General features: G+C 35.1%; 1 protein-coding gene across 1 annotated transcript in view; it reads left to right on the top strand.

The window, feature by feature from the left end:
* The first annotated feature begins 11,110 nt into the window (after positions 1–11,110).
* LOC148947598 (G protein-coupled receptor dmsr-1-like) overlaps positions 11,111–27,232 on the top strand; it is a 118,497-nt gene continuing 102,375 nt past the window's right edge. The window contains exon 1 of the mRNA XM_089096160.1: positions 11,111–11,194. Coding sequence (XP_088952286.1) covers positions 11,185–11,194 — 10 coding nt within the window. The 5' untranslated portion in view covers positions 11,111–11,184. The remainder of the gene's footprint in view (positions 11,195–27,232) is intronic.

The following is a 27,232-nucleotide window of genomic DNA, read 5'->3' as shown; positions in this document are numbered from 1 at the left end:
TAATATTAAAACGTTATAGTTGTGGGTGATGTCACATTATATTAAATTAAATATAAAATTAACAATAATTATAAAATCAATATTTTTAAAATTTAAAATATTTATTTCTGAAACTGAACATAAAATCAAGAGATTAAATATAAAATAAAAATTTAATAGACGAACTTAAATTGTTATTTTGACCATATAATATGCTGTTACCCCCTGATAATTCAGTCTTGAACCTACAATGTTTGTAAATATACACATGTAGTACATAATACACGATGTTCAAGCAGAGGTTAATCAGTCGAAAGTATCTCCAAAGAAAATGTTTAATAGAGAATCTGTAAGGAATTGCTGTGCAAAAACTTCAACTTAGCGTCGGAAAAAAACCCGCTACTCATAATTTCTCACTGCATAGAGACCCAAGGTATCGTCAGTAATTGGTCCGTTCAGATGCTTGGGAAAACCGATGATAATAAATCAAACGGTAAGAGGGGAAAATTGTTCAAACGATAGGTGCAAAATATTTCCTAAAACGCACAGATAATATACACTTCACGTGCCAAGTCTCCAAGCCCATAAGCTGAATTTTAGGGGGGGGGCATAGCTGGGCTAATCGGCACTTCCAATACTGTATAATAGAAGTCTCAATACAAAAACATAAAATGTAAGGTAGCATTATTCAGCCAGGGGGGGCTGGAGCCTCTCCCCTCCCCCCATATGGGCGCCCGTGTCCAAGCCCAGTATTTCTTTCAAAGTATCTTCCTCTCTCGTGTCAGTTTTATACAAAGCATTACTTGTGTTGAATAAAAAACTGATGGTTCTGGATAAGAACCACCAAATCTCAAAGTTTTGAATGCTTAACAGTTGACATTTTCCCCTTTAAAAAATACTTGCTCATTTTAGCTTGACGACGCATGATAAACTGATCGGTACCATTTGGGAAACTATAGAAAATTCCTAGCCCCAAAACTGATCGGTAGTATGGGAAAAGCGGTACCGATCAGTTTTTAAGGGTTTCCCCATGCGTTTGAACGGGCTATGTGCCTTTGAAAGTGAACCTTTGTTCGGCTCAGCTCATCTGTCTATGCAAGTTGAAGGAATTATTCCACCAGAGTCATCTGTCGGGACTTTCAAACGAAGGTTTAATATATTCATAATGCCTGATGAAGAAACTATGTAAAGGGAAAACCGAATATCGATGTAGCCCCCATGCAACCCCATGGTGTTTCAGATGCTGTGCATCATCTTTATCAAACAGTTCGTGGTAACGAACTGTAAGTAAGGAGCGACCCGGCTCAATGGTAACCGAAACTCTAAAAAACGGAATTTTGATACCAATAGATACATCAAAAGAATCAAATTTTAATTCTGATTTCAAATATATAAGTTTCATCAAGTTTAATATTACCCATCAAAAGTTACGCGCCTAAGAATGATTTTCGAAAAAAGGGGGAAAGACCCCCTAAAAGCTATAGAACCTTAATGAAAGTCACACCATCATATTCAGCGTATCAGAGAACCCTACTGTAGATGTTTCAAGCTCCTATCTACAAAAATGTGGAATTTTCCATTTTTTGTCAGAAGAAAGATCACGGATGCATGTTTATTTGTTTATTTTTTGTTTTTTTCTTTTCCCCAGGGGTAATCGTAATGACCCAATGGTCATAGAATATAGCAGTAGGGCTCAATGGAAAAGAAACTCAAAGTTTTAGTGCCCCTTTCAAATGACAAAAAAATTGAGGGCAACTAGGCCCATTCCCACGCTAATTTTTTTTCTCAAAGTCATCCAATTCAAATTTCGAGATAGCCATTTTGTTCAAAATAGTCGAAAAGCTAATAAATATGTCTTTTAGGATGACCCCACACATCCCCCACAGTTCCCAGGTTAAGGGCTGCAAGTTATGAACTTTGCCCATTGCTTACATATTGTATTGGTTATTGGGAAGTATACAGACATTTTCAGGAAGGATTTTTTTATGGTGGGGGGGGCTGGAGGAGTGGGTTACTTGGGAGAATCTTTCCGTGGAGGATGTTTTTTGGAGTAAGGGACATTTCTATGAAGGGGGTGCCGGATTTCGAAGCATGATTTAAAAAACAATCAGAAATTAAATTAAAAAAAAAACAAGTTTTTTCAACTGAAAGGAAGGAACCACATAAAAACTTAAAAAGAAAAGAAATTGTTACGTATATGAGGGGGCCCCCCCCCAAGTCAATACCTCGCTCTTTACGCTACAGTTTTTTTTAGTGCTTTCAAAAGAACTATCTTTTCTAATTAAACGGCCTTTGTGATTCAGGGGTTTGTGAATTAAATTTTTTTTTTACTTTTAACGTAAAGAGCGTGGTATTGACTAAGGGGAGAATCCCCTCATATACGTAATAACATATACGTAATAAAAAAAAACAATAACAAAAACAAGCGATACGGTTCAATAGTAATCGAACCTTTTAAAAACGAAATTTTGATGTCAATAAATGTATAAAAAAAATGGGCTTATAATACTGATTCTAAATATATAAATTTTATTAAGTTTAGTATTACTCATCAAAGGCTATGAGCCTGAGAAAATTTACCTGATTTTTAAAGAGGGGGGAAACATCCCCTACAAGTGAAAGAATTTTAATGAAAATAACACCGTCCGATTCAGCGTATCAGAAAACCCTATTACATAGGTTTCAAGCTCATATCTGCAAAAATCTGAAACTTTGTATTTTTGCCAGAAGAAAAATATACGAATATAGATGTTCGTTCCGTAAGTTAATTTGTAAATCACGTCAGAACCAAATTTAGAGACAGCCATTTAGCAAAAGAAAAGTAAAATGTTCATGCAAATTTTGTTTACTTATTCAATGACGGTGAGCCAAAATAAAAGCTGCATTAACTAAAAAACAATCAAAAATTAAATAAAAAAACAAGTTTTTTAAACTGAAAGTAAGGAGCGACATTAAAACTTAAAACGAACAGAAATTATTCCGTATATGAAAAGGGCCGTCCTCTCGTCAACGCCTCGCTCTTTACGCTAAAGTTTGACTCTGTCTGACAACTTTAGCATAAAGAGCGAGGCGTTGAGGAGAGGGTGGCCCCTTTCATATACGGAATAATTTCTGTCCGTTTTAAGTTTTAATGTTGCTCCTTACTTTCAGTTTAAAAAACTTTTTTTATTTAATAAAAGGAAAAAGAGGAACTGAGTGGTTTATGAAACAAGACGAGATACTTAAAAAAAAAGGATTAAGCAAAAAGTCATAATTGAAATTTCATGACGTTGGGATATATTTAATATCTTCTCAAAACCTAGAAGATTAAAAAAAAGCATTCTAGTAATTTGAATGAATGAATATAATGACTTTATTCTGGAGAATCTGAGTTGGTCTAATTAAAAAGCCATTGAAAATTTCATGAAATTGTGAAATATTTTTCATCTTCTTAGGATTTACAAGATTAAAAGAATTTACAAAGTAAATGAATTTAATAGCTTAAAAACTGAAAAATCTAAGTTGGCCTAATTATAGTTGATAAAAAAAGATAAATAAAAAACTGGGCTTTTGTAGTAATATCAGTTTCCTGTTTTTACGAATAATGATCTCTTTAGTTGAATAAACATTTAAAATATTCAATAATTCTGTTTTTTATTTTCCGTTTTTGCAGAAAGTAGACGCTCATATAAAGATGCAATAACAAAAATAAGAATTAGTATACAAAAATACACTGTCTTAAAGTAAAATCTTCCATATTTACACGCCATATTATTTTCTTATTTCAAAAGATTTCCCATATAGATTTCAGGCCTAAGTACCTTTTGATGATAAGTTCAACGGTTATACTACAAACACACACCAATGTACAAGCTTTTATTCTTAACATCACTCAGTCATTTAAACAAAGAACAAACTATAGCTTCGACTTTAATTTTTATATGTCATAATTTTAAGACGGTAAAAGTGAATGAAGATGCATATGGTAAAGATTAGATCTAGATTAGTTTATTTTACACAAATATACAAAACGTTATGCATTACCTACTAAGTGGGCCCCAAAAAGTTTGTTAACAGTGGGTCAACATTATCTTCACTGCCAGGGTTGCCACCCTGGCCTGGAAGAATTTACTAAATCTGAGAGGAAAAATTTACTAAATCGTATCTGTTTTTACTAAATGCTAAAAAAAAATTTCGCGTGCCGCTGCCGCTGCACGCGCACCATCAACAATCCATTTTTATTATGCGAGGATGATTAATAGGATTTCCACAATCTTTTTTTCTTTTTTTTTCTCTTTTTCTCTTTTCTTTCGTTTTCATAGTATGATTGAAAATTCCAGAAACCCTTAAGTTCAAAAATCATTTTTTTTTATTATTTGGATGTACGACTGGATAGGCTTCATATTCCAGATGCAGTATGTCCAAGACGTCAAACAATAGTCTGGAATCATAGGTTCTAGAAATCCTGATGGTGAAGCCCGGCTTTAAATTTATCAATGGTCTTCAGGTCATAGAATTCAGATATATTGAAAAATTAAAAAACAATCAACGAAGAAAAACAGCTACACCTCATATTCACGAAGCAATTCATGCGATGGAGTGCTTCGAATCTGAGGTATGTTTGAAAGTGACGACGTTTGAAATTTGTCCCCCAGTTTCTGTTCTAAGGTTTGAAACCTAAACCCTTCAATTTTACACTTTTAAGAGTAAATAGGCCACTTTTAAAACACTAATTGGGCTGGTCTTTAAATAAGGGATAAGCTGCTTACAAAGATTTCTGGCGAATTTTAAAGCAATTAATTTAGGATTTTTTTGAACTGTTTTTTTCCGGATTCTCTCTCGTTCGTATTCAAGGGAATCAAAAACCAATACAATCTATGTCACTTCAAAACGGAAATGACGTAATCGGCTACCGGTTTAGTTTTAAAAATATGAAAATTAACAAGTGTACCTCAAATTGGACTAGGGTTGCCAAGAAAAAGAAAACTTATATAACACACAATAATTAGTTAAAAAAAAAACATTGTGTCAATAGTCTTCAGGCCAGGCAAATTGAAAAGTAGGAAGAAAAATATGTATTCAAAATAAAAAAAAAGTCGCACTTCAAAAGGCTTTAATCGTCCTCGGCCTCATCAGAATTTAAAGTATCCACTAGTGTCGAATTCTGACTGAAGGAATCTACTTGTTTCCATTTCTTGACAGCCCGAGCGAGGGGTAACAACTGGGCATTTTGAGGGACACCTGGAGGCATGAGGCACGGAGGCACGCCGGAGGCATGCCTCCGGAGGCACGCCGGAGGCATATTCCAAAGGGCGCAATATGTAAATATATACAGCTTGCCTGTTATTCGGTATATGTCGAATATTTCAGCACCTTTACGGGTTTATTTGGCAAGGAAAAGAACCCCCAAGACTGAAAACAACTGATATGTACCTAAAGAAGAAGAACGGAGGACTGCAAGTTGTTGATATCCATGCAAAAACTAGGTAACCGTACGATGGCACTGATGGTGTCACTTTTTCCTATTACACATGCAGCGTTGCCACCAGCTCAAAAATAAAATCCCGGAACACGGTTTTTAAGTTATACAACATAGGGCTGCACGGTGATGACGTAAAAAGCAAGGTGCGAAATTCAAAGTACCGTGAAACGTGGTCTCTAGTTGCAACTAACAACTGATTGTCAATATTCCTAGTATTATTTCGACGTGAAAACGTTCTGGTGGATTAGTAGGATCTACGACAAATATTTTAGGCCAAGACAATTCGCCACAGTTCCGAAAAAAAGTGTCTATACATCCACGTTTCATCGTTATTTGAATTTCCCGCCCAAGAATTGACGTCACGCTTCGCATCCCTATTCAAAATGGCTTGGCCTGCGGTAAAAGTTGCCCTTTATCACGTTTTCACATGTCCTATTCCCTTTTATCATACCTGCTTTTCTGTTTAGTGGCTGTGCCAAGACGCACCGTTGGATCTCGGATTCTTAATTGTACTAAAAAAAAAAGGAATCTGCTGCTTTGACACGAAAGAATCCGGAAGAAACACAGATCCCTTTTTCACGAATGTACTTAGAATCCAACTTTCTTGGTATTGAGCCCAGGCCTTTAGGTATTTGGAGAGAAAACTGTAAAGCAACAGTCAGAAAAACTGTTACTACCGAGTTATTAGTAAAAAGCGCTAAGTAAAGCAACCAACTAAAAAAAATAACTAGTTTCTCAGATATTTATATGTACGTTTCAGTAATCATCTCGATAATCACACCTCAAATGACAACCCTAAGAAACTAGACAAATGAGCTTCAGTAAATCAAACTAAGCTCGGTTAGCACAAGTATAAACACAAAGTCTTCTACTACTAAGTCTTCTACTGAGCATAACAAGTTTTCCGATGGTATTCATCGCTTCCACTGTCCTAGATCTCGGAATGTAATCGAAACTCATAAAATTATGTCAAGAACTCAAGTGACTGGGGGACGAGGGGCACACACAGTTGAGCTGGAAGGACCAGCCCCGCCGTGGGTGGCCTCCTCGTCCGTAGGAGACATGGTTCAAGATTCTGTTCAGTGCTGTGCCCTCATGCACGTCGGTATTAAGGTTATTTTTGGTTTTTTGTTGATTAAGGTTGTTCGTAAAAAGGGCTGAAAAAAGGAAAAAAAAGAAGGAAAAAAGTGCCAACACAAGAATGGGTTTATTTTGGACGGTGGGCACCGAGTAACTGGAGTAGAATATAGTTTTTTTTTTGTGTTAAAAATCCTTTAAGGTGTAAGAATAAATTTTTTGGAAGACCACTTTTAAAATTTAAATTCACGTTAGTTAAAATTGAAGGATATAAATTTTAGGAACTTGAAGTAAAAATGCCACTGGAAAAGCGTCTCATAGAGGGGGAAGGACACCCTGGAATGGGGGGAGCGATAGGTATTTGGCAAGAAAAAGTTAAATGGTAGTATGCCTTCATGTCCACTAATACATTGACTGGTATATAATAAATTTTTTTTTTTGGAAGTTTAGGTGATATGATAATGTATAAAGTTGTAAGATTTATATGTTTTTGTATTAAAATATCACCGAGTGGAGAGGAGGAGGGAGGGAAAAAAATAATAACAACTACCTCTGAAAAATGTTAAACAAAATTCCTTCTGTTGACACACAGAACATGGCAATGGTGGTGGTTATGGTCTTGAGGTCAGTTTTGGGTTTAGGTGCCATTTTTAACATGATGATTGCGATGCTGACGAGACATCAAAAAAGTGGAGCCCTTTCTTCTGGATAAATGAATTCAGCTTTGTGAAGACGTCTGAGTCAAAAACATAGACAATGTTGGTGCCAATTTCCATAGAAACGAGTTCTGCTGAATGCATGATATACAGGTTGGAGTCACAGTAACCCTGGTCCACCAATGCGGCAGTTAATGTGAGATCGGCATTCAGTCTGAACCACTGGCACAGAATTCCTATGTCGTCAGGGAACGGAATCGCCATATTCTGCGTGTCAACAGAGTGGCATCTTCGCCCAGACAAGTAGCCAAACTGTATGACCCGCCCAACTAATACTCTCTTTCCCCTGCCAACCGGCCTGTAAACGCACCATTCACCGATACGCAATTCCGATTTCACAGCGACCTCTGCATTGGTTTGTGGTGACTCACGTAGTCCTACTCGTCGGTCCTGGACCATCACCCGTTTTAATCGGTCACCACTCAGCTTCTCAGAGCTTTCCCTCAGAAGCCACAACAGCGTGGATTTTTTATTGGTGTTATGGAGCCGTCAGAAGCCTTGACAAGACAAAACCTAGAATTCTTCATGCTCGTCACAGGCTCACTAACCCAATTTTTCTCAACTTGGTGTTTCACACAGTGAGCAATCACTGGCAAATCTTCAAAGATGCCGTCACTTTCCGAGCCCAATTCAGTGTCAGTCGCGGAAGCCTTTCCCTCCTTATCAGACGGAGTATTTTCCTCTGAGTCATCGTCTGAGTCACTGTCGTGAAGTACAGAAAGACGAACATTCGGTACTTGGTGACCGAAAGCAGAAAGTACGTCGTTGGGTATCAAGGCTTTCATTATTCGCTGGCTTTCAATACGAGCTTGCCCTAGCTTGAGCTTGATTTCATCGTCCCGGGCAAAGAAAAATTGGAACTGACAGACACAACACCAATGGATCTAACTTGCTTGGCCTTGGGCAAGGACAACTGTTCATTAGAATATTGAGCTTCAAAATCCGTTATACTTTCATATCGACGAATTCGATGTAGAAGTTGGAGGAACGAAAAGTTTATTACAGTACTGTAAGTGCTGGTTTGAGACCGCATCTTCCTAAAAAAATCTTGAAACGGTTGGCTTTTCATGTCGGAGAGTTTGAAAAGACGTTCGAGCCCAAGCCGTTTGAATCGACGAATTAGAAGCACCAGGGAATGCATATTTTTCTCTAGGCAATGGTAAGGGTTTGTGGTAATAAAATTCTCGTTCAAAGCATTATGTCCACTTTTAAGGACCCAGGATCTCCAATGTTAAACGCAGTAAACAACACGACCAAGTAAAGATAACCTCTCAAGAGGAGAAAGTCTGCCGTTGTAAAAAACGCGCCGTACGTTTTCCATAAGCCAAAGAATAAACTGTGCTCCTTCGCTTCCAGGAACACGCTGTTTCAGGTGTGCCGGAGGCACGGCGGCACGTGCCTCCATGCCGGAGGCACGGAGGCATAGCCGGAGGCACGAAGGAAGGGACACCTGCGATGGTCAGTTGTTAGCCCCTTGAGCCCGAGTCAAATCGCGGGAGATCACTTTGTCATGTACTCCACTTGACGACCTGAGAACAAGTTGCTTCGTTTTCATCAGGGACGAAACACTCGAGACATTTAGCCTATTCCGGTTTTTAATTTTGATCACCCACAATAAAGAGAGCTTATACTACTCCAGCAGTTGAATATGGAATGCATCAGAGTCAGAAAAAGATTGAGCAAGTATGGAAAAAGTTAGTTTCCAGCAGCGTCTTTAAAAAGGGTTAGAGCCAACTAACAAGCATAGCAGCTGTTCTGAGAGTATGGGAAAATTTTCTGAAAACAAATTAAGCCGGCATACCAGTCCTGATTTTAAATAGTTTGCCTTTCAAAGCGAGTATCAAGAAGAAGTCGAGAGAAAAGTAGAGATTTTTAAGCGTTAGGGTTGATGCGAAATCGCCAGAATAAGAGTAATAGTAGCCATAATATCTAACGTAATCGAAATCAGATTTTGTAATAAATGGACCCTAATTTTTCCCCCTGGATTCATGGAAAATAACAAAAGTTTTGTTTACTACTGATTATGACTTTTTACTAGATTTCGGGAAATTTACTAGATCCTCTAAATTTACTAGATTTTGTTTTTTTTACTAGATCTAGTAAAATTTTACTGACGGTGGCAACCCTGTTCACTGCTCAACATATGCCGGTAATATAATTTTAAAATATCGTGCTTGCCTTTCCCACGCAATTCATACATAGCAAACAAACCAATATGACTATCCCAAAATTTCGATCAGGTGTATTTGGGAAAAAGCGGTCGTGGGGGAGTCTAAATGCCTTCTGATCACTTTTGACTCTTAAAAGGGAACTAAAACTTCTGATTTCCGATAGAACGGACCCCCCTGATGTTTATATGATTATAACTTCAATAAAAACCTTATATGCCCCCATGACATAGCTTACAACACCTGCACCCAGGCTTTGGGAGGTTGTGTCGACACTGGAGTTTTTGTTATCTAGTTTTTGAACTATTTTTAACAAAATGGCCATTTCAAAATTTTATCGGATGCATTTGGGGGAAAGGGGCTAGTTGCACTCTGGTTACTTTTGGCTCTTAGCAAGGTAACTAGAATTCTTATTTCCAATCGAATGAGCCCCCTCCAAAGTTTTTACGGCCACCCCTTCCATATAAAGTGCCTCTGCGAAGCAAAATTTGAATAAATAAATAGAAAGTATTGTAGGCTTATAGCCTTTACTATAGGCAACGCTATAGCGTCGCCTCTGGTCTTGGTTTTTATGGTATTTTTTTTGCTGTTTTTGTTGTTGTCACTGATTTTTTGACAAATAAAAACCACTCGAGATAAAACTGTTTTTGGCAAGGTGCAAATGGTGCTCAGCTCTTTAGAAGGCTGTCCTTTAGTTAGTCGTACTTTTGTTTGTCGTAATTACTGGTCATTGTAGCCTTAACTTGATTATTCATCGTAATTTCTGTTTGTTTTTGGTCTCGTTTATTCATTCACAGTGAATTCTATTATGACTTTATTTTTGGTTGTCTTTTGTTTATTGCCAGTCTTTAATTTTCTTTGATTTTCTTTTCTTTACTTTCCGTTGTTTTTGGAAAAAAAACAACAAACTATAAAAAACAATTAAACGTATTTGCGTGACAATCCTTTTTGGAAAAATTTGAAGCTCATATTTTATTTTTTTTGATAGGGGATGAGAGCCTGTGGCGTAAAGTCTCGGACTTTAGGAGCAGGGCCAAAATATCTAGGGAGGCAAAGTTGTCGCCTCCTGTTCAATATTGTCAAAAAACACCCCCAAGGGAAGGTCAAAAATCAGGGAGGGCCACACGCCCCCTGCCATCCGCTCCAACTGGCACCACTATATCAGAATGGTTGAATTTGATGGCGTTGGTTCCATCAAGATCACCTGCCATTTTTGGGGTGTATAACTAAGATAATACAAATTTCCTCGCAACAAGATGCACCCCTAATTCATCAATTTTTGCTTGAGCCAGGGGCGGATCCAGGATTTTTTTAGAGGAGGGGGGACCAAAAAAGTTTCATCCAATAAACGCGTTAGGAGCAAGTTTAATTAACGCAATCTTGAGTTAATTAAGTAAATTACACTACTTTAGACTACCTTAGGGGGTCCCCCTCGCCTCCTCCTTGAATCCGCCACTGGCTTGAACATTCTTTCTACCTTTTTTTATGGCGTGGCCCTATTTTACCGTTGACAGTATATGTTGCTGATAACATTAGTTCCTTGCGAGCTCTGAAATTGCTTTATTGCATTTCCTGTCAACCAATCTAAAGTAGCCGAACATGGGATTGCTAGCGTTTTAAAGGGACAGGCGCAAAGCAGCAAGGATACTATCTATGTTTTAGAGAATTTGAAAAAGTTTAGTCACAGAACTGCTTTTATTACGGTGAAAGTGGCAAGGAGAAAGATGAAACATGGAGGAGGGCTGAAACTGGAAAGGATATTTTATTATCGACATTGAAAATTATGTTAATTGGTAAATACTGGCATACTTCCCTATACTTACAAAATCTGATTTTAACTTGAATGAATGTGTTGCTTAGTTTTTTTTTGTTTTTTTTTTCGATCGAAATTGAAAAGGCATAGTTAGGATCTAGGCACCCAAAAGGCACAATTAGGAGACATGCTTCCTATTAAGTTTGATTGAGATAGACCTAGATAAGGTTGGAGATAAATCTATTGATAAACCTGCGTCTAAATTCGTAAATATTGGATTTTTGCTTTCATCCAATAAATGGTCACAATTCTTATTTATTTTTCATTTATTAATATTCATCCTAACATACTAAGTAGGAAACGAGTGAATTTAATTTCCCAAAAAGAAACTATTTTCAAGAAATAAAAAAAAAAAATCTTTCACAATACCCCGTTTCGCAAATAGTCTTCATTTTGAGAAGGCTCAAAACCAAAACCAATATCCAAACACAAAACCAAATACGGACTACAAGTGAACAAATAAACTTTCAAATGGGGATAAATCTATTCATTTAGACAGTGAAAAAACAGGTACGAAAGTCCAGATATTTCGATATACAGCCACCGTCTTCAGTAGAACCGAAAAAGTCTACTGAAGACGGTCGCTGTATATGTGATCGAAATATCTGGACTTTCGTACCTGTTTTTTCACTGTCTAAATCAATGGATTTAATCCCATTTGAAATTTTATTTGTTCGTCTTAGAACGGCAGTATGGTCTAAGAAAACCACACCTAATTTAAAGGTGTTACGTCAAAAAGACTACAAGTGAAACTTAAACAAAAAGTAAACTTACCGAAACTCACCGATTTAAACTTACCAAAAAGTGTACACTCTCCTTGTAAGGTTTTTTTCAATGTTAAGATTAAACTTAAAGTTAATTTTTTCCATTATTTCTCATCAAAATTCTTATTACTATAGAAGTTGAAATCGTTAATTTTTATTGTCAATTGGAGTAATTTTCCCGATGTATGTTGTAAATTTTTCCTGAGGTGGAAGCAACCTCTTTACTTAAAAAAATGATTCCAAATAAGTATTCTGGTCCGTAGGAGAAGAAAAAACATACACCCATCCTCTATTTAGGGAAGGCGTCATAACATCTGACCGTCAGGAACACTAACGTCAGAACCGCTACAATATCTGTCATAACATCGACAAAAAGTCCGTCAGAACCACTAACCGTTATAACATCTAAAATTTTAAAACTTTAGTTTTTTGGAGTTCAGGGGAAAAAAGGTACTTTGGTTAAGTTAGGTTACGTATTTAATATATTCTATGCTTCACCCCACCCCCCTGATGTGCAAATATATAGCCGAAATTTATTTCTAAACTATCATATACTTATTACGATTATTTAAACTTAGAAATTTTTTTAGATGTTATTATGGTTAGTTGTTCAGACGGATTTTCCTTTTAGATGCTATGGCGTTTAGTGCTTGTGACGGTTAATCGAAATCGTAGCACCCCCTCTATTTATTAAGCATCATTAGCAATTTGCGCAAATAATACCCTTTCAGTATTTAAGATTCTTTTTGGAAGGGCTGTGACGGAGATTCTGGGTTCAGTGGAAAATGTAGGAAAAAATGGATGAAGGGGTAGGGGAAATATTTCTCCTAATGTACTGGGTGAATTCTTATCCTTTTTTCAATGAAAATACCGCAAAAAGGTATCTTTCAATGAAAATATTAAAAAAAGGTCTTTAATAAACAAATTCCAAAACTAAGTTTTCAAAATCTCTGGGGCAAATTCTTCTTGCCTGCCTCTCCCAGGCGGTGCAACTGCTTGAGTTCACAGGTAATAGTAATATTCAGGGACAAAATTAAGGGTGATAGTGCAATTTACCTCTATAATAACAAAATTCTTGCCTCATTACATTCAGAAAATTTCTACATTGGATTTAGCCCTTGGCTATGCCGAAAAGGTTTACCATTTCGCATTTTATTTTAACTTTTTTCTGAGCAACAACTTGCTCATTAAACCAAATAATGCCAATTCGATAAAAAAAGCAACGGATTTAGTAAACATTTAAAAATAGCTTTGGGCTATATCCAGGCATGGATATGCCGCTGGGGTGGGGCTGAGGGGTGGTTAACCTGGAAGAAACTCTGAAATATCTAATTTAAATAATATTTAAATTTAATAAAGTAAGAATTTTTTTGATATAGTGTTTAGTTCATTAGAGGCGGTAAACCGAACTGACACCAAATTCTGTACCGGAAAGTAATATTTATTTATGATCATGTAACCTGCTCCGATGACTATCTTTATACCCTTCATTATGGTTCATTGTGTTTGGCTGCACTGTTTGTCCCATGTGTTTGGATGGGTGAGTAGGGTCAAGGTCTCATTCAGGTGCTTATCTTTCTGAACTACTAAATACGAAAACAATCTTTTGTTCACCAAATAATTAGCTTTATCACATTACATATATATACTTTGAAAAAAAAAATTAAACAAAGTTTTTTAGGGAAGTAAAGAGCGAAGTAGAAACTTAAAACGAACAAAAGTTATTACTTCACAGCCTATCTAACATATATCAATAAAAATTAATGTAAATAAATCAACTGGTGATATTTTCCTATGTTTGCAACGTTAAAGTAAACTAGCGCTTTACTGAAAACACAAAAGCCAACTATAAAATTCAAGAATATTGATTTAGGAGTCAAAAGTAAACACGTAGACAGCAAACAGCAAAACTCACAATAGCAAACTAATCTATATCGCTTTTCATAGTCCTACAGGAGCTGTGATATCAGTAACTTTCAGTATATAATTACAATTATCTTAAAGGCTTAGGCAGAAAAATAATAAGTTTAAAGGCATTAGACAACATGTAGAATAATGGATTGATTTATCAGGTAACACCTTGGTCTTGCCAGTATTACTCAAAATGAAGAACATATCAACCGTAACATGAACTCTGGAAATACAGTCATTTTTCTTTATAAAACGGAAAACTTTAAGTTGTGATACAAATTCTAAAACGAGTCTGTAGTGACTCTTTGAACTTGTCTACAAAATAATCATGAAATGTCCTTTTCAGATCCAAAACGACAGTCAATCATTGAACTGAGCTCATTGTGCAGAAGTGATGCCAAATTAAACGAAAAAAATAAATAAATCAGCAATCCAAAAAGGTTTTACTTTTTTTACTGTTAACATTGCCCTTAAAAGGTTTACTTTTACCGTACCAAGACTCCTATATTGTTTTGTGTTTCCAGTAAACGCTAGTTTTCTGTAATGTTACAAACATAGGGAAATATCACCAGTTGATTTATTTGTATTAGTTTTATTGATATATGTTAGATAAGCTGTGAAGTAATAATTTTTGTTCGTTTTAGTTTCAACTTCACTATTTACTTCCCTCGAAAAAAACATTTTTTTTTTCAAATTATCTTTTTTTAAAGTATATGTATATGTAATGTGATAAAGCTAATTATTAGGTGAACAAAAAATTGTTTTCGTACTTTACTAATATTTTATGGATAATATTATAATATTTACCATGGGATGTGGTTCGCTCTTTACTAGGTTGCAGCTACCGCTGCAACCATGATGATTTACTTTCCTCTGATGTGTACGCTCTCAGCTGTTTGAGTAACCACAAATATTTCCTAAAAAAATATCCTTATCAGAAACGCTAATTTCCAAGTAAATGAATAAATAGATACAAAAGAGACCTCTAGAGGACAGATGAAATGGAGGGTACTTACAAGCAAATATAAATTATATCTTAAAACGGCTGATTGGATATATCTATCGACTTTAGAAGCGACGATGTGTTTTATTCCCATTCCTTACTTATTTAGTTTTTTTTTTGGGATAAGTATAAAACGATTTTCTGATGTTCCGGTAAATTTCTTCTTTAAGGTATGTTGAGTTAATCGAATATATTTTTTTTCAAACGAGAGTAAACAGCCACTTTAAAAATTTAAATTAAATTTAAATAAATTTAAATTTAGATTACACTAAATTAAATTTAAATTAAATTTAAATTAAAATAAAATAAAGTTTTGAAATTATTGCGTTCCTGAGTGATGCTGTCCCGTTCTTGGCCATTTAGTCTTTACGCTAAAGTTGGAGTTTGCACAATAATATTAAAACAAATTATTTATTCCCTTATCCATAGGAGTCCTACTGTTACAACCTGAGTAAGGAAAAAGAACAGACCCCGAAATCCCCTGAATTTTACGATAAATCCTACTCCCTGGAAAACGTATAAAAAATTTCAGATATGAATAAAAAGCGGCATTAAACATCAAAACATGCACAATGATCCAATATATAAGGTGGAACACCGTCCCCTCAAGCCCCACTCTTTACGCTACAGTCAAACTAGGTGATATTTGTGAGAGTTTTATTCACCGATTACTTTTCAAAATAATCACATAAATGTTTTATTGTTTAATGAAAATGCAAATAAACAAGCTCTTCAATTTTTAAGGCGTTCTGAAAAAATCTTCTTATTGCGTTGTTCTTTTATTAGAGCAGCCATTACTGAAGTGTTGGTTCAAAAGAGTCAAACTTTAGCGCAAAGAGAAGACAGTTGAGGGATAATAGCCTACCTCATGTAAAGGGAAATCTCTGTTTGTTTTTATTTCAATGCTACTCTTTACTTTCTTTTTAAAAATTTGCATGTGCTCAACCTCTCTTTGTTTTTAGCATACATTCGGTCAAAAATAAATATACGTGAAATCCCATCACCACTTCCCCCGCCTTTACGCTAAATTTTGATTTTTCCATAACAATCCTTTGATAATGAAAAAAGCCCCTGGAAAAGATGACCCCTTACGATGCTGTTAAGAAGGGCTTGAAATGCCGCAATAACTTTTCAAGAAGTCATGTTTATGTTCTTAGTGGAGGAGTCACTGGGAAAATATTGCTAATTGGAATCGGGCCAATATAACTTGTGATATCTAATCATGAAATGGGCCAACCCATGCCCTTTTTAATTGTTTTTACTTATATTATCTCTTGATAGGCTATGCATTTTATTCATCTGTAGTAAAGAAAGAATTTCAACAGCCTATTTTGAAAGAACAAAAGAATAAAAGGCTAGTCAGATTGTTTCCAAAGATCTTTTAATGAAAAAGCAATAGATAAAATAACAACTCTGGATTTATCCCATATTGAGGCTGTTTTAACACGGATCAAATGTATCCTTGAAAAATATATTCCTTGTCAACGAATCTCTGAATTTCAAGACCCATATGACAGAAGACTATTACAGCAGTTTATCTTTGACATTTCGTGGGAACTAGATATCTAGCTCTGAGATACTGAATATATCTGTATGTTGCACAACTTTAGTTTTTCTGAAACTCATTATTTTCTTTTGTCTTTATTATATATGTAGTAACTAAAAAAAAGTACGACGATTTTTTTTCTTTAAAAGTAAATGATTCTCCCTCTAACACCAAGATTTGCTGCTAACTGACTCACAACAAGTGATTTGGCAAATCACCACCAAGATGGCACTGCATCAGAAACTAGATGCTGATAGTTGTTGGCAATTTGAAAAATAAAAGAAACATCTGTCACTAGTAATGACAAAGACCATATTCCCTTTCCGTCATACAAAAGCAAGAAAATTTATGAAAATCTTGTGAGATGAGAGTTATTAGAAAACACCAAGAACAATTTGCAACCCATCAGAAGTCTTTTTCAGACCATACCATTTAATTCTGAACCTTTCAGTGGGTCCGTGGACGATTGACAAATTGTTTAAATGATTCTCGTGTCGATTCGTTCATTTACCGACTTGACAAACTAGTTTTATAGCCAACTGATTGGATCTCTTGAATTTTGGGCTCCTCCTACCATGGTTGATTAAAAGTTTTTTCCAGAACGAAAGCCGCCTGGCTTTTCTGGTGAGCAGCTTGCCAGAAGGGTTTTCTACCCATGTCTTTCTTTCAATCTCTGATTTGAAAAAAAAACCCACCCATATAGCACCTTTTAAACCGTAAAATCGTTACTTTCCATTCAAAATCCGGCTTAACATTTATTGATACCCAGGTCTGGTAAATTGTGTGGTAGTCTTGGCTATATTCTCAGTATATTGTCAAACTGAATATCCTCTGAGATACATCGATTTTCAGTAAGTTTAAGGCGTTCCACCGTCTCAATTTTGTTTTTTATTTCTCTGCTCTCGTATTAGTGGCGGATCCAGGGGGTGACCCCCCTAACTTAGTCTAAAGTATTGTAATTTACTAAATTAAACTCCCCCCCCCCCTAAGAAATCCGGATCCGCCCCTGTCTCGTATAGTTTTAATTCATCAGCGAGAGACAACAATTCAGATATCATTCCATAGCTGATATTAAGCTGTATTCAATTAAATATTGGAAGTTTGATGCACATTGTTTTTTCATATTGAAAATGCTTCGAATACAGGCTGAAAATTGCTGAAAAACGAAAAATTTTCCGAGTTTTTAATCAAGTTTAGATCATTCTCCAAGAAAAAGTATAATACTTCTGGCTCAGCGAATGGACAGGTTTGACACTAATGAATTTAATTATATAAGTATATTGTTCTTTTGGTTAAACTTATAGATACAGGCTTTTCAAAAAACCTATTGTTTCAGTGGGATCATACACCTTAAACTACAAGTCGTGAAATGTACCAGTCAAGAAACTGAGTCATGAAAATGTCTATTTAAAAGTGAGCCACAAACAGTATTTTCATTCGAGAATGAATGAACTTCTTTTTTATAAATAGAGAATAGATGAACGTCTTTTTTTTATAAATACAGCGCTAACCACTTGACATTTCTTTCTTTTAAAGTACTAAAATCAAACCTCAGTATTCTGCGAAGTTGAAAAAAATTTGAATGCTGTAATAAGAAGTGTGGTATTCCTTTGGACTTACCTTCCTTCATATTCTCGTAGTTTTTTTTTATTCTTTTTACGAAAAAAGTACACTAGATTTGCAGGGAGCTCTAAATTTGAGTTTTTTAACGGCTTTAGAATGTCAAAATTAACACATGATGATCCTGACTGACCTTTTATTGCTTCGTCCTCCTTCACTCTCTGGATTTTTGTGCTTGGAAAAGTTTAGAAGGTCAGCTGCTTTCTCCTCGTAGCTGTCAAGTCTTTGTTCACCGCTCACTACAAATTCACTAACAGTAAACTTCAACTACAACTTCACGTAAAATAAAAAATAGAACTGGAACCAGCGCGGTAATAGAAAAAATATCATTCTCGTCCAAGTACGTAATTTCGACCTTCTGGAGCCTAGCGATCTTGGGCCGTACATTGAAAATTTTCCTATAAATTGTATCCTATTCAAAAAAATTTAAAGTTCATACTATATACCTATGTAGCAGCATCTATGTTGCTGGTCATTCACCCCGTTCAATGATTAAGTTCTATCCGTATATTGTTCACTTTAAGGAGTCAATCGTTGTCTTTGAAGGAATAGCTCAAAAGTTTAAGGGTTACACATACAGAGGAAAGGTTCTTTAAATTTTTATTTATTTTTGTTGATTTTTCTGCTGATTCTACTTTCTGCTGATGATTCAATTGATGAAAAAATAATCTGCACGAGTAATCAAAGAAAATTAAACTATGAATTTGTTTAACAGTTCATCGTGTTCAACAGTTCACTATGAATTTCAAACAGTTCGTGTCAACGAACTGTAATTAGGGAGCGACATAGCTCAATAATAAATTTGTTAAAATAGTAAAAATTGCGAAAGAAATCTTAATAGCTTTATTTGATCTTTGACCCTGTATTTGGGTCTTTTCTCTACCAGTCAAAGTTCCCGTAGTTCCAATACTTTAAGTTTTTTTGCCCAATACTGGGCAATGAGTAAAATTTATTTCCTCTCGAAAGCCATGATTTCAGTGGAAAATTAATCAGTTATCCAGTCTATTAATCTTTTCATACATGCAGAAACGTCATTACTTTTGATGATAGAGGGCGATGAATGTCCTGAAATATTTATTGTGCTTTTAGAAAACTATATTGGACATTGAAAGAATTCTAGATGCATAGTGTATTTGTTTCGAAGAATTTTTTGTTATTGTTTCTTCTTTTTTCTACCCCAATACTTCAAAAAATTTGTAGCTTCTCATAAGAAATTAAATTTTTGTTAATTTTACTACTTGGATTTAATCATTTCAGGAGTACCAACGATTAAAGTCATGCTCTGATGAAAAATAAAAGGTTAAGAAATTCTTTAAATTAGGTGGGAAATACCCCCCACCCCCGAACCCTCCTAATGACGGACCTGCTAGTCAAGATTCAGTCTCAAACTCTTTAGATGTTTAATCTGAAAGTTAAGAAAACGATCTTTTCCGACTGAGGGATTATTTTTGTTACTTAAAAGAGCGGTAGATTTTTTTTTTCGTTTAACTGATCTCCCTTCCTATACTGATTGTCCGCTATGAAGAAGTAAAGAAGACCATGCAAAAATGGGATTTACCTTGTTGTTGCAGGTTGGGGACTCTACAACTCCAGTGAAACGTCTTCGAAAATGGAATTTCAATGGTGTGCCTTTTATTACAATTCATTAAAAGAAAAAAACCACAAAACGAAGGGTAAAACAAAGAAAAATAAAAAGAGTAAAATAAAATAAAACAGCCTCATTAAAAGCTAAGACTAGAAAAAATAAAGGTCCTGTAATAATTCAAACTTTAAACGAACAGAAATTTCTGTAAATGAATTGGAAAAGAAAGAATCCAATTAATTTTAGTGCAAATAGTACTACTGCTACTAATATTACTACTACTGCAACAGAAGCTAACGGTGTTAAGGTAAAAAATTTGGGGAATATTGAAATTGTATATAACTCTTGACTGTTTAAAATTAAAAGAAGTTATATACATAAAAAAAAAATCTATACGTTTGCGTGGGCAAGGCCGTATCTAGGAATTTTTGTTTGGAAAAGGGGGATTTACCAAAAGAAATTTTTGTTTGGGGAAGGGGGCTGGAGTAAAGGTTATTTATTTGGATTTTGTTACCAATTTCCGAGTCAGGGAAACATTTTTAGGAATCTTTTTACTTGCATTTCTACAACCCATTTACGATTCTGAAAAACCCTCCTTACATATTACCCTGTGCTCGGGCCACAAAATGTAGTGGTGAGACCAAATGCATCCACAGAGAATGGAATGAGTGGATTTTGCCCCCCCCCCCTCCTGCAAATGACCAAAACAAGCCCAACACATATGCAAAATTAGTTTTTTCAAAAAATTTACAGCGGCTTAGCCAGTAAAATTTTTTTTTTTTTTTTTAATCTTAAGCTCCTTCAAAGAAACATATTTGAAATGTTACTAACTTTCCGCCCTTTCTTTATTGCAAAAGTGTCTGTTGGATTTCTTTCTTTATTTTTTCTTATTTTTTTTTATTTTTTTAATATTTTTTATGACCACCGATAACAATGGTGTAGAATTACTGCTTGTGTTAGAGAAGTTTGTTTTCAACTTTATTTTTCTGAGAAATTTATAGGTCAAAGCGGATAAAATTAACAAGCAGTAAATGCTTTAAATTTTAATAAAATGATAAAAGATTTAAAACAATATTACCAAGAAGATTTCACTGCTGTTAGATGTGCAACGAGCGTAAATGGTTTTTACCAAATGGCTTATTATTAAAAAAAAAAAAAATCAGCTTTAAAACACCATACTGCCCATATCCGGAGAGTAAGGGGGAATGGGATATCCTTCGAGGGAAAGGAGTGTTGGAACATGTGGGAAAAATACAAGCCTAAATATGTTTTAAAGATGTGTTTCGAAATAATTTTATAATGGACACTGAACACCCAATGGAAAAAAAGTAAAGGTCGTTTGTGCCTGCCTTAAGTCCCCAATAGCACATTTTGGCATCTTATCAAACCAAAAAGTATACACTTGGAACAACCATTATCGAAAACCTTATACAGGACCCCTCCTTGAACAAGAAATAAGCTCACTTTTTGGCATGGGCAATAATGATCTGAAATGTCATCTTTTTTTCTGCTGTTTTTTTTTCTTTGTCGCTGTCGGGGCACTGAAACATTTCAACTATTTTGAAAAAAGCTGGCTATCCCAACATTTTGATCGAATGTCCTTTGAAGTTACTGGGAGCCAGATGGCATAAAAAGGCAAAAGCGGAAGGAAAGTTAACCATCAGTAGTATCCTCTTTTTGGATTCTGAGACGCCGATAGGGACTACTCTTTCTTCCTTTAATAAAAAAAGGTTTAACGGTGCAAGATGAAGGTTTAACGGTGCACCCCTGTTTCTAGTGGTCCCGCGACGCCGTATTTTCGTGACCAGGTGACGCAATATTGTCTCAATATTAGAAGGAACGTAGCAGGCAAAATTCCTGTGACAGGTGTAATAGAACATGACGTTATTGTGTGATTTAATAGATTTATTTAGGGTGATGTAATAATACATGGATTTATTGGGAATAACTTAATGACGGCAAACATCTTACGAAATGACAGTGCAATATTGCGTAGTGACGGCACATATCTTACGTAATGATGACGAACATGTTAGGTAATGACGGCATACACGTTGCGCAGTGACGGCGCATATATTACTTAATGACATTACGGATCTTAAGTAATGGCAGCAAACACATCCCTGTCTCATAGTACTTTTTTGACATTCTATTTTTCGTCAAACCTTTCAATGCATTTTTCTTTCTTTCAAGGCTTTTCTTTTTTACTTTAGTTCTTTGTCTTCGGTACGACTCAAAAGATCAATCTCCATCCAATGGAGGAACACCCTAAGCGCCGGGACGAGTGGGTTATTTACAGTATTTTGTCCTGGCTAATATATTCTAGAAATAATCTACTCCATGCGAGAGAATTCTCTTTTTCCACGCATACTTGAATGACCTGTTTCTACCATCTTTGATAATTGACACGCAGACGGAGAATATCTATTTCCAGAAATTGCACCTGTTCATTAAGTAATGCTTTTTAGTAAGTGATACCAGATAATATTGTTGATTGTTCTTAATGTACTTTAAGTAATAAAGGCAAAATGGGACTACAAGATGCTTAAATTGTGTAAACGCTTAGGTACTGAAGACTCGTCCTAAACAACAAATATTAAAAACACAGACATTTGTAAATAAAATTTCTATCAATCAAAACAAAGAAAAAGCACTTAAAAACACAACGAACAGAAAAGGAACGGGAAAAAGTTTATAAGGAATAAGAAAAAAGAACAATGCATTAAAGAAAAATACATACTAGTAATCATTTTCAGACAGGCAAGGTTGATAATAGTTGCAAATTTAGGCCGTATTGAGGTATTTAGAGAATCCTTAACAAAACTACAGCCTTTTTTGAGCAAAGACTATGAATGTTTCACACCACCGTGACAATATGCGATAGCCCAACCCCCTAGCAATCATTTCCAGAGGCCGGGGATGATATTAGAGATAAATTTAAACCATATTAAGGGCTTTTAATGAAAACGCATCATTTCTCTGAGTGTATGTTAGATTTTCACTCCCTACCCCCTCCACGGAAAAATTCTTTTAACACCTCTACCTTAACTTTTAAGCTGTAGAACATGTTACTCCATGCAATTCACACCACAGTGACATTATTAACTGCCCCTCTGACACCAAATTCATAATTCCTAAGACATTTTCGGACATTTCTTGTTAAAAATTATACTTCAATCCGGTGGTTCAAGATTTCGCATGCCATGTCCATCATAATAACCTCCAAAAAACTCTATAACAACATGGCATTACAGACCTGCTCTCCTGCCATCCACGTGGTACTACCCCTTATCACCCTAGGAGATTTTCAACCTTTTCCCTCCGAAAATAATATAAATCTAAATCTTAGATCTTATGAATCTAAATTAAACACTATTTTGTTATTATTTGAACAGTGGGAACTCACCATTTGATTGCTAGAGCGTGGCAATCCAAGAAATTGACGCCAACGTGCAATACTGTTACTGCTCTGTGGCACCCTCTGACATCACATCATGTCCTCCAAGACATTTTTGTAAACATTTCTTGTAGATAAACACGTGAAACCTTCACACTTGGATTCTTTGATGTGTTATATTTAATGGTGTAACTTTTACCAAGACCTGTTACACCCTTTGGAGGTGTTTTCCCCTTTTTCAAAAATCAAATTTGCTTCAATAGAATACAAAACTTAAATTACAGGCAAAATTTTCCAAATTTTAAGCATTGATACAATATATATTCATGATTTTCTAAGGTTTACCCTGAGTTTTCACAAATTGTTAAGTTCTTTTGACTACTACCTCAAACTCATCAATTTTACCAACTTGAATTTTCCTTTTTTTATGCATTTTCATCAAAAAAGCAACAAATTCTACATTTCTTGAAGATAAACGCGTGAAACCTTCACACTAAGATCCTTTGATGTACTGTATCTGATGCTTTAACTTTTGCCAAGACCCTTTACACCCTTTGGAGGTGTTTTCCCATTTTTAAAAATCAAATTTGCTTCAATAGAAAACAAAACTTAGATTACAGGCAAAATTTCGAAGATTTTTCACCAATACAGCGAATAACTCAGATTTTCTAAGATTTTTCCCTAAGTTTTTACAAATTGTGAAGTTTTTTTTACTACTACTTCACACTCATCAATTTCGCCAGCTTGAATTTTCCTTTTTTTTCATTTTTTTTCATCGAAAAAAGCAAAAAATACTACATTTTTTGTAGATAAACGCATGAAACCTTTAAACTAAGATTTTTTTCTGTTCTGTATCTGATGCTGTAAATTTTATCAAGACCCGTTACACCAGGGCTTCCACTTTTAGGAAGATTACCTTATTTTAGGGAGGAATCACTTCTTGTAGGGACACTTATTTTGAATCTAGGGACAAAAGGAAATCTGGGATAAAGTAAGAATTTTTAGGGAAATCTGGGGTAAAGTAAGAATTTTAAGGGAAACTTTAACGCAGAAAAACTATCAAAGATTAACAAAACGCAGAAAAACTCTCAAAGATTACGTATGCTCAGTTTTTAAAAAAGCTTATGTAGCAACACTGGCTTACGGTGCAGTAATTGCCGAAATTTCAAAAAGCTGAACCCTGGAATATTACTTAGGTAGCCTAGTATTTATTTTATTTTTTATGCAATGGCTTTATTTGGTGTAAACTACCGACATAAGGGAGTATTGGTTAGGCTATGCAGTAATTGTGGGTAAGGTTTATATTAACAGATTATTCAGGTAGCTAAGAAATAAACTTACCTATATAGTCAGAATTGCGTGCTCAATGAAAATATAACATGCATTTGCATCAGAAATGAACCTTACCATCATTAAAATGAGTTTAGTGATGGATTGGCTGAGGGTCTTACTAACTGCATCAAAAAGCTATTGAAAAAAACTCAATACCCTAGCAAAATATTGTTGGATTTTGTACTAATATTACTAACGTCAGGTTTGGAGGCAATAGACCTGCTTCAACACTAATGAAAGCCATGGTGTCCCATATATTGAATGTGAAATGCTCATGCCATATTATTCACTTATGTTCATCCTATGCATGCTTGTCACTTCCAAAGACACTAAAAGACCTGGCGTGAAATATCTATACCCACTTAACCAGAAGCGCTTCCATACGAGATAGGTATGCTGAATTTCAGGAGTTCTTTCAGTCCAAAGCACTCTCATTTTTTGCACCAGGATAAGCCCGTTGGTTGTTATTTCAAGCTTGCATAAAGACGCTTTTTGAGCAACGGGTTGATATTATTCAGTATTTCATAGAAACCACGTTTGACGACCCAACTGCAAGCAATGACCTTACCTTGTCAACATTACAAATCAAGTTGACAAAGCCATACCTTGACTGTATAGACTACTCTCTTGGCCTCTTCAAGGAATTCAACAAAGTTATTCAATCTGAACTTCCAGTTCTTCACTCCCTAAAGGCAAGTGTCAGCAAACTTATGAATGATGTTGCGTCTAACTTCAGGAAACTGGACTATATCTACAGTGTTGCTTTGTTTACAGAACTGGATCCTTACCTTTCAAGTGAGTACCTGCCTTTAAAACAGACATATGTGGGAATAGCTGGCCAATTCCCATTGCATGTGGGAATGCAAGGACTCATAGATGCTCAAGGGGCAAGTGATAATATTGATCTCTTTTACCAGTCTTGCTGAAAATACTATATAGTCCTAATCAAGCATGTCCAAGACCCTTCCAAGACACTTTGGCTGAACCAAGGAATGCAAGAAATTTGAAACTAAAGTCTTTAGGGCCACTGTTTTAAGATTTTCTGCTCTAAGAAAAAAGTTTTGCCTCCAGAAAATGGACGTAGAGTGGAGGTCACAGGCAATGACTGAGGTCACTGAGCTTCATTCGGGAGATGCACAAGTTGAAAACCTGTCAGTTGAGCAGTACTGGATAAAGATATTTAGTCGGAGACTCGCAGTGACAAAATCAAGTATTCAGAATTGCGGAAGCGCATATCACTGATCTTCTCTTTACCTCTTTAAGTTTAAAGGCATTAGGCAACATATAGAATAATGGATTGATTTATCAGGTAACACCTTGGTCTTGCCTAGTATTACTCAAAATGAAGAACATATCAACCGTAACATGAACTCTGGAAATACAGTCATTTTTCTTTATAAAACGGAAAACTTTAAGTTGTGATACAAATTCTAAAGCGAGTCTGTAGTGACGCTTCGAACTTGTCCACAGAATAATCATGAAATGTCCTTTTCAAATCCAAAACGACAGTCATTCATTGAACTGAGCTCATTGCGCAGAATGGATGCCAAATTAAACGAAAAAGATAAATAAATCACCAATCCAAAAAGGTTTTACTTTTTTTACTGTTAACATTGCCCTTAAAAGGTTTACTTTTACCGTACCAAGACTCCTATATTGTTTTGTGTTTTCAGTAAAGAGCTAGTTTTCTGTAATGTTTCCAACATAAGGAAATATCACCAGCTGATTTGTTTGCATTAGTTTTATTGATATATGTTAGATAAGCTGTGAAGTAATAATTTTTGTTCGTTTTAAGTTTCAACTTCGCTATTTACTTCCCTCGAAAAAAACTCTTTTTTTTCAAATTATCTTTTTTTAAAGTATATGTATATGTAATGTGATAAAGCTAATTATTAGGTGAACAAAAAATTGTTTTCGTACTTTAGTAATATTTTATGGATAATATTATAATATTTACCAAGGGATGTGGTTCGCTCTTTACTAGGTTGCAGCTACCGCTGCAACCATGATGATTTACTTTCTTCTGATGTGTACTCTCTCAGCTGTTTGAGTAACCACAAATATATCCTAAAAAAATATCCTTATCAGAAACTCTAATTTCCAAGTCAATGAATAAATAGATAAAAAAGAGACCTCTAGAGGACAGATGAAATGGAGGGTACTTACAAGCAAATATAAATTATATCTTAAAACGGCTGACTGGATATGTCTATCGACTTTAGAAGCGACGATGTGTTTTATTCCCATTCCTTACTGATTTAGTTTTTTTGGGATAGGTATAAAACGATTTTCTGATGTTCCGGTAAATTTTCTTCTTTAAGTTTTGTTGAGTAAATAGAATATTTACTCATAGAATATTTACTAATAGAATAGAATAATTTTTTAAAATGAGAATAAACAGCCACATTAAAAATTTAATTTAATTAAATTTAAATTAAATTTAATTAAATTTAAATAAATTTAATTAAATTTAAATAAATTTAAATTTAGATTACATTAAATTAAATTTACATTAAAATAAAATAAAGTTTTGAAATTATTGCGTTCCTGAGTGATGCTGTCCCGTTCTTGGCCATTTAGTCTTTACGCTAAAGTTGGAGTTTGCACAATAATATTAAAACAAATTATTTATTCCCTTATCAATAGGAGTCCTACTGTTACAACCTGAGTAAGGAAAAAGAACAGACCCCGGAATCCCCTGAATTTTACGATAAATCCTACTCCCTGGAAAATGTATAAAAAATTTCAAATATGAATAAAAAGCGGCATTAAACATCAAAACAGGCACAATGATCCAATATATAAGGTGGAACACCGTCCCCTCAACCCCCACTTTTTACGCTACAGTCAAACTAGGTGATAT

The sequence above is a fragment of the Artemia sp. Qi Xiang Cuo genome, chromosome 10, assembly GCF_049724085.1.
Source record: "Artemia sp. Qi Xiang Cuo chromosome 10, ASM4972408v1, whole genome shotgun sequence".
Lineage (NCBI taxonomy): Eukaryota > Metazoa > Arthropoda > Branchiopoda > Anostraca > Artemiidae > Artemia > Artemia sp. Qi Xiang Cuo.
The sequence above is the reverse complement of the archived record's forward strand: the minus strand, read 5'-3'. Positions and strand labels throughout refer to the sequence as shown.